Here is a 15,608-nt window from a genome sequence, read left to right as displayed (position 1 = left end):
CACTCACGAGCTCGTCCAATAACACTGTTCTATAAATGTAGAGAGGCTTATTGTGAAAATGAAGAATTTTATAATCTTTTGCGCTGTTACAAGTCTTGTCTGTATCATTGTTTCTGCGGAGATTAAAGAAGAATCGACATTTAGTTCTGATGGATACAGTAAAATAAGAAATGAAAATATATACAACAGTGTTCAAGATGTCAAACAGTTAATACAATTACTGATAAATAACACGGAAGAAAACAAAAATAAAATTAAACGTCTTCTTGCAAAACAAGACCCGAAGAAGTTAATGGGTACGAATAAAGTTATTTTCCTGAAAAAAAAAACATTAATTAAACATCAAAATTCGTTTTATTTATTCATTAGTCATGGAAATGTGTTGTTACTAAATTTTGGCCGTTTGTTTGGCTTTGATATTTGAGCCTTTCAAACAGGACCTTGGTTAAATTGTAGTCTACAGGGATTTTCCTGTAGTCACCATTAGCGTTTTATTATTTGTAGAATAATACACGTTTGACCATGACTTGTGTTTAATAATTACTTCAGTGAGAAGATAAGGCCTAAAGTACTTATTTCACTAGGGCAATACTCAACCAAAAGCCATGGTCAACAATATATTATCCTGTAAAATACACATGTATTGGCATTTGTAAATGAAATATGAGAAAAAAAAACAAACAAACAAATTGGTTGTTAATGACAGAAGCTTTTAAAAATAGCGAGTTATTGAAAATTAAATAGCAAACCTTTCTACGTGATAACGCAATCGACAAAGTCAATATTTTAATTCTTCAACTATTGCTTGTCTACATCGGATAATTATTACATTCATTTCAATATGTGAGCAAAGCGGGAGTCGATGAAGCCTTGAAGCGTTTTCATAAAAAATCCTTGCTTGACTTGAACTATTTGGCAGAAATAATTTACAATTCTCATTAGACACAAACCCTTTTAATCAAAACACTTCCTTTTAACTGTTTTTACCTTTACTGAGTGTTAGCTGGATGTTATATTTCGGTAAAATGTAAAACATTTGGTAACGGTCCGCGTTAGAACTCAGTCCTATACACGGAGTCAATCAGAACTCCTCGGACATTTTCCTTGGATAAACAGCCTTGGATGTATATCGACGGTTTACATTGTCATAATTCTTTACATTTAAGTATGCTGCAAGTAGATTGCGTAGTAATTTTAATTTTGCAGATAAACCTAAGAATTTTACCTTAAGGAATCTTAATTGTTTATGCAACGAAAAACTTGACTGGGAATCAGTTTGATGAAATCTATCCGTTGGCTATTTTATTAAGTAGGCACTGCAATCATAATCTTATATTTTTATATGAATTATGGGGCAATTTAGATTCTTTTTATGCTATTGATCTTACGCTGATAAACTTTTATTTTTTACAGAAAGTTCCGCTGTAAGCGGCTTTAACGCCGCTGTAGGGGCTGTTTCCAATTATATGCTAAAATCGATTTACGAAGAATTGATATAGGATTTTAATAGACAGGATACCATTATGTGTTTAAAGCTATCTAAAGATTTGTGTAGAGATATATGTTTAGCTGGGGTTTACGTATGGCCTGAAAATTCGCAAGCATATAATATTGAATCTTTTTGATTTACTACAACAAGATATTGGTAATTTTAATTCCCAAAGCAGTGTTTTTCATTTATTGGTGACTGGAACGCAAGAGTGTATAATATACGTGATTGAATAGTGTGTGATAGACTTGTCAATTTTATAGTTTATGATTAATAGACCGATAGATACGTTTTATTCCTCCAGTAACGGAAAGCATAACGCATTTACAAGAAACCTAAAATACATAGATATAAGGGGATATTATGCGGTGTCGACGGATACGTGTTTACACACCAAACTCGACGTGATACAGGTCACTAGAAAAGAGTTTTATCGTAATATTTCATTTATTATATATCTGCATATCTAATTATTCCTTTTTGTTTTTCTGTTACATTTTGATATAAATTTACCGCCATCTGTCAAATGTCAAAATATGGAGTGGCTTGCGCGTATAATTGTGTTACGTACTTTTGTGTATTGAAGTCAAGGGAGGCTACTACAGCGAAACGAAGTCAGAAGTTACAGAATTCACTTTATAGGGCAAAATAAGAAGAACATTTTCTATTTCTTAGCAAAATTAACAAATTGCTAATACGAAAAAAAATGTCACAGCACAATAGAAAACAACAAAAACCCGGTACATGTACTTGTTTTACGAGTATACATTAATCGTAACAATTTTTGAATGAACTCCTTCAATTCTGCATAATATGATCGTCAAAAATCACACGAATATTTACTTATTACGCGTTACGTCTACAGGAAATGACGATTAGTGTATACTGGTAAAATAAGTACCGTTTTTTGTTGTTGCTGTTTTGTGCTGTGACATTAAATAACTGTTCTCGTATTAGCAATTTGTTAATTTTGCTAAAACACAAACTATTTTGTTCTTATTCTGCTCAATAAAGTGAATTCTGTACTTTCTGACTTCGTTTCACTGTAGTAGCCTCCCTTGACTTCATAACCCAAAACTATGTAACACATTCGAATTCATACGCGCATTTGACAGATGGCGGTGATTTTAAATAAAATTAAAATCGAAAAATGAAAAGGAATAATTAAATAGGCAGGTATATAATAAATGGAATATTACGATAAAACGCCTTTTCTGGTGACCTGTACTAGTTCGGAGAGTAAACATGTATCCGTTTTGACCTGCGGTCTCGACGGATATGTGTTTACACACCGAACTCGAAGTGATACAGGTCATCAGAAAATCGTCCTATCATATTATCCCCTATGTATCCCACTGTTAATGATATTTAAATATATCCCACGGAGTTTAACACCTGCAGTATGCAGCTATTCCTTACAAGACAATGTATCATCGCAGTCTACACCTAAATGAGTATATTTATTCACATCGGCTAAAATGTTCTGTCCGAGAAGAAATGGTTAATGTTTAATTTTACCGCTTTTTGCATGTTAAAGGTAACAACAGCACACTGGGGGGGGGGGTGTATACGAATCGCCATTTCTTTGAGTCTTCGCAACATATTTTAGAATATTGTCCATCCCTGTTTTTGAATAGGAGATCAAAACCATATCATCTGCTACTGTAGAGGAGATCATTTTCATACCGTTTATGCATAAGCCGATGCCACTATCGTCTTATTCTTTAATGAGACCATCAATACACGGTACAACAAATACATGATTAGAGAAATCTTCCCTCCTTGGCAGGTCCCTTGCAGTACCGGAAGTTCCGCCTACTGAATGCCTTGAGAGCGCACCTTACTCTTGGTGCCAACATAAATATTTCGCAGGGCCACTACTGTGTTGTTATCATCAATACATTTGTTGGTCGGTAGGTGATGATCGGCTTTGAGGTTCAGGAGTTTATAAAATAATCCGTCTTGCCACACCCGGTCAAACGTCTGACGACTTTCATGAAAACAGAAATATACAGGTGACGAGTATTCTCGGGAAAAATGTAGGCATTCACGGAGACACGACGTCACCAAACACCCAAGTTGTTGTTGAAATCCACCCTGCTGTATGTTGAGAGTATAGATTATTTTCTCTTTGCATCTGTCCAGCAACACCATCTCATATACCTTAAGCACCATCGAAGATAAAGTGAGTGCGGTAGTTATTTGGTTATCGCTGCTCTTCCTTATATAAAGTTATTATATCTCTCAGTTTCATTTTATCTGGGATATGTCCGGACAGTAGCATACTAGTAAATATATGTGTAAGGCATGGCGATACGATTTCGTTTGCAATTAACAAATGTTCATGTGTGATCCAGTCTGGCCCACAGGCTTTACCTCGAAGGAGGGAGTTTGTTGATGATGCCACTACATCAGGCGAGACTATTTCACAAGTACCTAGTGAAATATCATTAAATGTCTGCTCCACAGTGCCCTCTACTGTCCATTTCCATACTTCATCAAGGTCGGTCGATTCGGTTGGTAAATAAAGGTATTTGATGTATAATCCCCACTGTTCAACAATTTCTTCTCTGCTAAACCATATTTCATCCCCGAATTTCAAACCGCATTCTATCTTTGATTGGGACTGCTTTTTCCTTGAGTTTACAGTTTTCCAAAATCGAATAATATTAGTTTCAGCAGCTAGTTCCAGTTTTTATCAAGCATCATCATGTACTCATTGACTACACGCCTAAGTGTCTTCCTAAATAGAAATTTGTCCGCCTTGTAGTAAACATACTCATAACAGTTGGAATTTTGAGGCCTACCAGTCCGGCACCATTTATCGCGCGCACTCGGCATTGCATTATGTAGATTAGAAAGTTCATTTGACCAGTACTGTTTCAAATGTGCCTTAAACTTTCTCATTCGAAGGGTATTATCTGAGTATGCAATGAAATTGTCACATAAACGATCATACATACTATCAATGCCTTCATTAGAAACTTGACTATTATACATGTATACCAAATCTAGATCGCTTTCTATTGATAATGTATACCGTTCAGAACTGTTCAATTTTCCTGCTCGCCATAATTCTCAACATGTAATGGAGAATTACCTCTGATATTCAAACAACATAAAAAAGGCCTGTGCCTAGAAACATTCAAACAACAATCATCTGCAATCTCACAGTGAACAATACAGTCAAGCTTTTCATGTTGAACAAAAATATAGTTTTATGTAGATATATACCGTCCGTTATATGAAACAATTTATGTGTTGTTCCTCCCTTTGCAATTGTTCGTTAAACAGCAATCCCACATATTACAATCATTAACAAAACTGAGCACTCGTCTGTCCCTGGTTTTTAGCGTATGTGCCTCTAAGTTTGCCATTAAAATCGCCCATAAATATAACCTGATCTTTGTCACAATATGCATTAAATAAATCATACAATGTTGTAACATTTCCATCATACTTTTCAATGGAATGGTTACTGCACGGTAAATAAACCTGGAAAATATACAAATATAGACCCGATGTTATCTGCAATTGGATACTAATAATTCGATCATCATCTACATGCAGTGAGGAAATTAAATTTTATCAAATCGTCTATGATACAATAACAAAACACCACCTTGACACCGACTATCACTGTCACACACTGTGTAGTGCTTAAATAAACTCGATATCGAGTCCATAAAGTGAATATTTTTTGCTGATACCCAGTGCTTGAATATACCACATATGTCTATCCCACCGTGTGTAAGAAATATATCCGGCTCTAGATATAATGCCTGTAACGTTCCATGTAATGAGGTTGATGTTACATAATTATAGTCATAAACACAAAGAAACACAAGAAAAAAGACATTCATCAATCAGCACACATATTTAAAGAATACATTATCATGAATGCACATAAATCTACGGCGTACGATCGAAGAACCATTGAAGCGATTGTCCCATGATCTCTCATTCCGGCCGCCGCTCCATCCGTCCCCCAGGTTAGCAGTCTTAGCCGTTCCTCCCACACGAAACCTAGGTGGAACATACTGCCCCAGCCACCGCGCATGCGCATCTCGTTGCCGGATACCCGAAGTATAGTAACATTGACCGACCGATGGCGCCGTTTCCCGATTGGAGGAACATGTGCACGCCAAGGCTTACACAGCTTGGCCAAAACCCATCCGAAATTACTCGTTTCGACTTTTCGTCGGCCGCCATGCAAAGTTTTAGGAACGATTCTAACGTTGAGGAAACACCTGAATCAATTTAACATCCAGACCTTTCTTTGAAACCACAGTTGCTAGAAGTTATGTGTTTACATTACTGTGTAAACCAAAAACACAGTACCGTTCAGTGTGGTGCTTCTTACGAACAACCTAGAAGCCATCCCACTTAATATCCCTAACACAAGTAGCCACGGAAATTTGATTCCCTGACTCTTCCCCCATGACGTATTATCATGTTGTCAAAGTGACATAGGTTCCATGTCAACGTTCGTAGTGACATCTTCTGTAGCCTCCATATGGTGTTCTGGAACACCGTCGTCGAAATTTTCATAATATTGCACTGCATCTATTCTATCGCAAATTAGCACATAAACACAAGCAGGGGATATTTTAGAAGCAGTTACAAGGTGATTTGTATCGAGCAAACATTCCATGTGCCTCACTATATCTTCAAAATCACGGCCTTCCAGAGCGCTAATAAGCGAATAGTATCAAAAGACGGGTCCGTGAATTTCGCTATAGCATTACTACGCTCAAGTACTTCTGCTCTTATGTTCAGTGAAGCACTTTTTATATAGTGCACTTGCTCTGTTCTTTGCCTCTCACAAACATGTATGGTTTGCTTCATTAAGAGTAATCCAGCCTGAAGCGATGCGACAGTGTCTTTAAGTAAAGTTAAGTCTTTCTCACAATTGCACATTTTGTCAGACTGATCAATCAAACCCGTATAAAGCTTGCGTTCTACTGATGCCTTCCGTGTTTTGTCCGATTAATCATGGCCTTCAGAACGCTTTGATCACCACCCTCCGTTGATGTGGTAAACATCTTGTGCAAGTCGCGCAGAAACTGGTTGCCGTTGCGGAAACCATGTGCCGCTTAAGTTTCACGTCCTGTTCATAGGGAAAATCCACTGCCGTCCGTTTTAAGTGGTCAAATTATTGTCGCCTCAGTCCCCCAAGACTACTTTTACACGCAGCATACTCACGTAATATTTGTTGAACGCACATGTCCCTTGGAAGCTCGCGGTACAACTTAATAAGAACCCGATATTCCTCAATAACCCGGAAGTACATGTCTCATGTACAACTTGTCTAATCAGTGTCGCCAAGGGACCACCAGGAGACCGGTCATGTGACCAATCAATGGATACATCATGTGACGATGATGCACTGCTCGTTTATCTCGTTGATCCCTGACCGTCATTATCACTATCCGCCAACTGACCCAGAGATAAATAAAGGACCGTTCTCACAATTTCACATTTTTATTTTACTCTCATCACATAATACAAATATGTATTTGAGGTCAACATGAATAATACAAAATGTTGTATATAAACATGTAAAAGAACAATAAAATATACTACCCAGGCTGTATGGTTAGAAATGTAGAACTATGTAGGTACCAATATAAACTGAGTTCATAAACAGAACTATTTATAAAAACAGTAGATATTATAATAAGTGAAAATCAAGTAATTTCACACATAACATTATTGAAAGTAAATATATTAGTAGTATGCATGTTTACGTAAGGTAAGTATCTTTTCCTATAATTAACAATATATGGCACAGTAAAATATAGTGAAATTCATCACCAATTTCATTTAGAGTACATAATTGACATTTTCTATCGTTTCTGTCCATGCCGAGCCATCTTCCTTTTTCAATTGGTAAATGATTATTACAAAGTCTAAAATTTATAAGAGACTGGACAAGGTTCTCATTTACATTAAGCTAACATTTTTCAAGTTCCAATTCAGTTTTATAAATTCTGTAATTGGTACATTTGGAGGAGTTAAAAACATCACTATTCCAGGCTTGCTTGAACTGGTCTTTTAAACAAGTTTCGACTAGATTCAACAAAGATTGCTTTGAAGCAGTCTTATATTGGTTTTGCCATATATAGCTCAAACCACATTCATCAAGAATAGCTTTGACATTACTAAAACATCGATAATAATGTTCATGAGAAGTAAAATCTTTCAATAGAAACTTATACAAAATAGATGACATATTGTAATGGTTATGGGTCAAATCCTACTATGCGTTTTTTAATCATAATACTTAAAGGGTATCGGCCAAGACCATTATATAACATTAAATGAGGGGTGCTTTTTAACATTCAGAATATACTTCATAAAATCAGTTTGCACCTTTTCTATTAAATTAGGGTCCCCGTAGCGGCAAACTTCACAAGCATAGAGTATATACCAATTTACACAGTATATACGTGTTTTGCTGGAATTAATTCATTGATATATAATATTGTTTACAGAAAATAGAAAAGAGGTTTCATACAAGCCTTTGGCTTTATTCTCAATTCTATATATTATATGTGTATGTTGTAAATGTTTATTTGTTATAAAAAATAAAAACTGTTTAAACCAAGCATAGAGTATATAATAGGTGCAACAGTATTGTAAAATAACCTAATTTGGCAATCTAATGGAAGACATAGATTTCGAATCTGCACATAGAGACAAAAAAAGCTTTTCTAGCCTGCTCGACAACATGCTTTTACAGTTGGTTAGTCGTCTATTTTTCGAAAAAGTTACACCAAGATATTTGAAAGCTTCTACAACTTCAACTTGTTTGTTATTAAAAAGATATTTTTATTGCGTCTTGGTCTTACACCAAGTACTAAAAATTTTGTCTTTCCAATATTTATATCAAGCTTCCATTTATCGTAGTAATCAGCAAAATCATTCAATAAAGAAATTAGCTTATTTTCTGATTTAGCAAACAGAACTGTATCATATGCATACAATAATACTACTATTTTCAAGTGTATATCAAGATCAACATCATTTATATCATTACATGAGTTGCTTTTACTAACATTGCTGCAACAGTGAAATACTCTGCTGTGTTATTATTTAACAGTACACATAATTTAATGTTGTTATACATAAATAATAATATAGAGGCCCGCTCTCCATACAGAATCGGACCCCTTTCTAAAGTCAATAAATGTTCTCACTACTGCCCACAGTTAGTCCGACATAATGTCCACAGGTTGAAAAGGGTTCACGAATCACCAATATTTACACCAGCATGTAAAAATACCGCCAAAAACACAAATATAATTCAAAGTTTTCCAAATAACTCATAATTTCAATATCATATTTAGTATATTTTACGCACATCAGCCAGTCTAACATGCAACATATAAACGTAGATATAAAAATTTGTATCACTTATAAAAAGGGTAATTGATCAAAAGTCCGAGAGCTGAAACAATTGAGACTGCTTGTACGCGCATTCACACCTGGCGGATGTATCCAATTCTGCTTATCTTGATATCTGGCTGATAATACTAATAACCAATTTGGATTAGAATTATTATTATTTATGTAAATCCACTGCCTATATATTTCTATTATTTTGAAAGATGATTTTCATTGCATTGATAATTTTAATGTCGACAATTTAAGTGAATGGTCTGATCATCGTTCGTTGCCAATTGTTATCCAAATAAATAGTGCTGTATGTTTGCGAATAAACGTACAATGGCAGTTGGGCAAATATACCCACTTCAATACTAAATCAATATAAATGTTATGAAAATTGCCGACAGTATTGAAAATACTATTTTACAAGTATAATTGGAGGCATAGCCGGACCGATATTTCTTAAAGATATTCGAGGTGGTTATTCAAAACTGCCCACAAAAATCATTTAATTTTTTTTATTTGATTTACTTAGAAGGATGTTCGGCAAAATCGCGGCAAATGAATGCTTTATATGTTTTTAAAGGGACTTTACACCAGATAGTTCCCAAATCGGCATATACATTGTTTCCACAAAACAAGCCTAGAATTGTCAAAACGAGATAGTATAAGGCCGTTTATACACCACTTTACATGCTTAAAATGATTTTTGTCACTGTCTCGGCTGAGTTGACCCGTTTGTATATTTAGCATGTCAAATCACGTGATTAGTAAAGATACATAATTATGCCGATGCTATTTTTAAATTAACTGGGATTTACGTTATAGACAGACCAAGTAAATTCTAAAATTGGAAAAATACGCAAAATCTTCGAAAAGTACATGTGTCCTAAGTAATCTGATACATCAGTAATTAAGATCCAAGAGTTTTACACAACTAAGTCAATTTTACATTAATGTTTTACATTTCTTGCAGTTGCTTAATGTCTAGCCCCTTTAACTGTAACAAGAAAGAACAGCAGAAAAGAGGTCATTTACTGTACATTCATTTGTACATCGACGATAATAGATACACGATTTTGTTTAGTTTAAATGTTTGATCAACTTTTAACCTCAATATGTTCTTGGTGTCTTAGTCGTCAATCAGCCTACATTTACGACCATTTGAATTCCAGTGGTGACAGACTGTCTTGATGTTAAACGGCTATACCCGTCCGCGCCTGACGGGATGTATCGAGTCAACTTATGGAAATCCAAGACGGCCGTCAGTGTGTACTGCGACATGACGTCAAGCAACGGAGGATGGACGGTCAGTTAAGTGTTATACTATCCGACAGGGGATGGTGCGTGGAAAGATAGTTTGTGAATATTTTAGCTTAAAAAGTTAGCTTGTATATCACTAAGCGATAAACCTTGTGTCCTGAAAAAATCAAGTTCAAACTGTGAATTGATCGGGGTTTTAAATATTTGTGTACAGTGTAAACGATATAAAGTGTAACGTAACGAGAAGGTTATCGTTACATTTATGAATTAATTAGCTTTTAATTTAATGTAAATTTGTCATAGATGAAAGAACATCAATTAATCATTTGTTTGTTAATACTTAAAAAATATTAATTATTGTAAAGCATAGAGATTGATATTTTCACTTACGCATATATCTGCTCACATTATCATTATAGATATATATTGTAGTACATTCTGAAGAGTATGTGGGTGATGGCTAATTGTGTGCAAACACACAGGTATGAATAAGCTGTCATGTTAATTACAATTAAGTGTGTGGGCTTTGGTACGATAGATGCCACGATTGGCCTATATTTAAAGTATATATACTCATTCTTTTTGTGTATTAGGGAGTTTAGTTTTGGACATGGACTTATATTAAGGAGTGAGTTTTTTTAGAGAACTGGTGTAGCCAGATCGCGTCCGATAGTGCTCTTCGAATTATGTTATGTTGTAATCACTGAATATTTACACCTCAACGTCCATTGCTTAAATGAACTGCCTTTCGGCAATTGCATTCATCAATCGATGAACGCAAAATCTTCGGATATGTTCGGATCGTAACTCATTGCATAACAATATACATGAAAACTATTGATCTTGTAATAATTTGTATTGTGTCAGCAGGTTCCGTAACACATAAATAAACATTTTTAAAAGTGTTAATTTATTATATTTTAAATGTGTTGTTGCCATAAGTGTTTCAATTTTACGTTTTAATGTGATTTCAAGTGGTTGATCTTTTCCCGCGTTATTGTGACGTCATTTGAAAAAATGTTTCCGATTACAGTCGGGTCGTTCTATTTACAGAATGGGTAAGAACGGATTACTGAAAGGTTTTCTGAAATAAAATGAAGTATTTTTTTAACAATTCTTGATTGAAATAATGAACTTTTGGTGTAGATATTAGGAATGAATTGCGGGGTTGATGTCATTATCGGGGATTTGAACGCAATTGGGTTGGTCAAAGTACGCGTGGAGTCCTTCGGACTCCACACACATTGGCCAACCCAATTGCGTTCATACCCCAATAATGACATCAACCCCGCTATTCATTCCTTAAATAAAACCATGAAACTGGGAAACAGTGTATTTGTGTTCAAAGTTGAGTTGAACTGTCGAGAGTCTGTGGCGTTACGTCACATTATTTGGTTTTCTGATTTCCTTATTTTGTATTCATATCGTTAGAATTATTATATAGTATAGTATTACTGAAATAAAGTAACACATACAGTTTGAAACAGAATTTTTGGTGGAAAATTAACTATTTTATGTCGTAATTTTGCAAACTTCATGTTTCCATCAATTTTGTTTGAGTCGTCCATATTAAGTTTTGATAATTTTATGACATTTATGTTAAGAATAGACCGTCTTGTAAATTATTTTATAACTTTCCTGGAGTGTATGGTACAAGCTCATGCAGGTTGTCAAATCCTAACTAACAATTTCTCTTTATTATTAATCCGTAAAAGCATAAAGTATTTATACTACTCTTCCCCCAGCAGAACTATTGAAAAAGTGTCTTCTTCCGGTTGTAAGCAGACCGTGCACGAGAATTTCGAGTATTCCAACTAGCTGATACACATTGTATTTAGAAAGGTCATGATAATAATCTAATGTTTATCATTCGGAAAAAATATTTCTTATTATCTATTTATAAATCTGTATTTATTTATTTACATTTATTTGCTCACTCAGTCAAGTATATGCAATACACTTAACTAAGGAATGTCGTTAGGGCCATCGCCCATAAATATGTTGATCTGAAACGCGATACTCGATAGTGATGATGAAAACGCAAAATCACGAAACTACGATGGTGAAAACGCGACATACGATGATGAAAACGCGAGAGTACGATAACAAAAACGCGATAATACGACAGTACGATAATGATATTGCGATAAACTATCGTGTTTTCACCATCATACTTTCGCCTTTTCACCATGGTAATATCGTGATTTCGCGTTTTCATCATCGTACTGTCGTGTTTTCATCATCGTACTGTCGTGTTTTCATCATCGTACTATCGGGTTTTCATCATCATATTATCGCTTTCCGGTGCTCATGCGCATAGAAGGACTGACCCTCCATGTGAAAAAAAATCGGTTTTTAGGGGTGCTTGTATAGAGTCTTTCAATCATGTCTTCAACTGAAGTTTTTTGGTAGTAGTAGTAGTAGTAGTGGTAGTAGTGGTAGTAGTAGTGGTAGTAGTAGTGGTAGTAGTAGTAGTAGTAGTAGTAGTAGTAGTAGTAGTAGTGGTAGTAGTAGTAGTAGTAGCTAGTAGTGGTGAACGATAGTAGTGGTAGTTGTGATAGTGGTAGTGGTAGTGGTAGTGACAGTGGCAGTGGCAGAGGCAGTAGTAGTCGTAGTAGAATTATCAGTAGTAGTAGCAGTAAAAGTAGAAGTAGTAGTAGTGGTAAATGGTAGTAGTGGTTGTGGAAGTCGTGTTATTTGTGATATTTGTGGTAGTGGTAGTGGTAGTGGTAGTGGCAGTTGCAGTGGCAATGGCAGTAGCAGAAGCAGTAGTAGTCGTAGTAGAATTATTATTCATAAAAAACAGGTGCTCTTATCAGGTTTATATGACGTGGCGTCATTTCACTTCAGGATGTGTCATTCGCTAGAATGCTTCGTTATCGTTAATTTTTTGCTAAACGACTAGATAGTCTACGCGACGTTTCTTTAACGCCTTTGTAATTGTCATTAAGTTGATCGTTTTTATGATCGTGCATTTACGATAATTGCAGATCGTAATAATGCTCTAAAACGCACGCCTTCATTCGAGAATTTGTAAGAGTAAATTCTTCTATGTGCATGCGCAACGGAAGGCGATAGTACAATGATGAAAACACGACAGTACGATGATGTAAACGCGTAATTCGATGATGAAAACACGACAGTACGATGATGAAAACACGACAGTACGATGATGTAAACGCGATAGTTCGATGATGAAAACACGACAGTACGATGATGAAAACACGACAGTACGATGATGTAAACGCGATAGTACGATGATGAAAACACGACAGTACGATGATGAAAACGCGATAGTACGATAATTAAAACACGACAGAACGATGATGAAAACGCGATATTACGATGATAAAAACACGACAGTAGGATGGTGAAAACGCGATAGCACGATGATGAAAACACGACAGTACGATGATGAAAACGCGATAGAACGATGATGAAAACACGACAGTACAATGATGAAAACGCGATAGTACGATGATGAAAACGCGACAGTGCGATAGTCCGATGACGAAAACGCGAAATCACGATATTACCATGGTGAAAACGCGAAACTTCGATGATGAAAACACGATATTTAATTGCATTATCATCATCGTACTGTCGTATTATCGCGTTTGTTATCGTACTGTCGCGTTTTCATCATCGCACTGTCGCGTTTTCACCATCGTAGTTTCGTGATTTTGCGTTTTCATCATCGTACTATTGAGTATCGCGTTTTAGATCAACACATTCATAGGCGATGACCCTAACGGCATTCCGTACTTATCGCCCCGCTACGCCTCGGACAAAATTGATGTTCGTCCTAGCGAAACGGCCTCTTACGTCTGTAAAATGACACTTTTAAAGAAAAACACGTAATGTATCTATTACATACATATTCGATATTCATATTTTTGTAATAAAAGCCTTCCTTTATCTCTAGGTATTCCAAAACCGGTATGACGGATCGGAGGAGTTTTACTTAAATCTCAAGGCTTACACTGAAGGGTTTGGAAAGACATCAGCTGAATTCTGGCTTGGTAAATGTCGAAAATAACAACAAGCACTAGAATACCTTTAACGAAATATAGCTGAAGCCTTGTGTATCTTAACACCAATTGTATTATATCCAATGCAAATTGCTCATTAATAATAATTTAAAAAAGTCTGAAATATTTGCATTCACACTCCCTTCAAATCTATTCCATTTTCCCTCCAGGATGTATTACTGTTACGTCTCTATTAAAGGGTTACGATACATTAAAGAGCTTGCGGATCAGGGAAACTCTACCCTACGCATGGAGGTGAGTGCCGCCGACGGAAGCCAGGCGTACGAAGAGTGGCCGGACTTCTCGTTAGGTGATGCACCGGGGTACAAACTGCACTTGGGAGGGAATGGCATCGGAACCGCTGGTAGAGTAACCTTATCTTGGCATTATTATCAGACAATTGTTAATGTGAACGATCGTGATCACCAGGGTTTGGTTCAGTTTTATTACTGTTTGTACCATCTCAGTAGAGAAAACTGACTTCTTGTTATTGCTACGGTATGAGAGTTAATACATGTACTAAAACAGAGCAAACATTATTAAATACTGCACAATTAGGATTTACCTGTTCTATTGCTTTATACGTTTTTGTTTCTTGGTGTTTCTCCTAACGTCATATCATAACGAATGGAAATTCCAACGAAAATCATGTCTTTTCTTATATTTTCTTTTTTATGTTTTTTTTTCCATTATAATTTCAACATATGCACGAATTTCGTATATACAATTCGTATACAATCTATTATTTTACTACATTGATGCAATTCTAGCATTTTGCAAATCAGACATTTAAAATAACTGATTTGTTGATATTCATTATTCTCAGGTTTATTGGGGGGCTGTAAAAACAAAATTATATGTACAAGAAACATTTTAGCAATTTACCGTTATAATAAAATGTTTATAAAAACATTAGTGAATATATTTAGAGAAGATTAAATGAATTACAAAATGGGGGGAAAAGTAGGCAGTATCAGACGTGCCATTCTTCACACTGTTGTTATATTGTAATGTTGCAGGGGATGAGTCTCTCTATTTCTCAAAGTCCCAAAATGGAAGTGATTTCACAGCAAAGGGAAGCTCGTGCGGTAACAACGACAGAGGTGGCTGGTGGTACTATAAGTGTTCGTATATTAACCTCAATGGACACTACCCTACGCCAGGGACAAAGTCTCGGTACCACTCTGGAGAAGGAGGAATGACGTATCGAAGTTTTAAGGGAATGGAATCACTAAAAACATCAAGAATGATGATGCGAAGAGTTGGATGAAACTAAAACATGAACTGCAAAAGGTGTGTTTGCAGTTGTTTTGACACGCCCTTTGAAAATAGTATTAATGTTATTTTTTATACTCAGGTACATTGCAATGTTAATCTCGCAAAGCAATACATTTATGTATAAAGACAAAATATGCGATCATATAAATGTATTA

The 15,608-nt window shown here is 35.6% G+C and overlaps 1 protein-coding gene across 1 annotated transcript; it reads left to right on the top strand.

Moving 5' to 3' along the window:
* Window positions 1-251: 251 nt before the first annotated feature.
* LOC128204923 (ficolin-3-like) lies at window positions 252-15,377 on the top strand. Its single transcript, XM_052906324.1, has 5 exons — window positions 252-296; window positions 10,057-10,190; window positions 14,070-14,166; window positions 14,375-14,544; window positions 15,195-15,377. Exons 1-5 carry the CDS (start codon window positions 293-295, stop codon window positions 15,375-15,377), a joined length of 588 nt encoding a protein of 195 aa, XP_052762284.1. The 5' UTR covers window positions 252-292.
* Window positions 15,378-15,608: the final 231 nt, after the last annotated feature.

This window comes from Mya arenaria, chromosome 10 (assembly GCF_026914265.1).
Source record: "Mya arenaria isolate MELC-2E11 chromosome 10, ASM2691426v1".
Classification (NCBI taxonomy): domain Eukaryota; kingdom Metazoa; phylum Mollusca; class Bivalvia; order Myida; family Myidae; genus Mya; species Mya arenaria.
The sequence above is the reverse complement of the archived record's forward strand: the minus strand, read 5'-3'. Positions and strand labels throughout refer to the sequence as shown.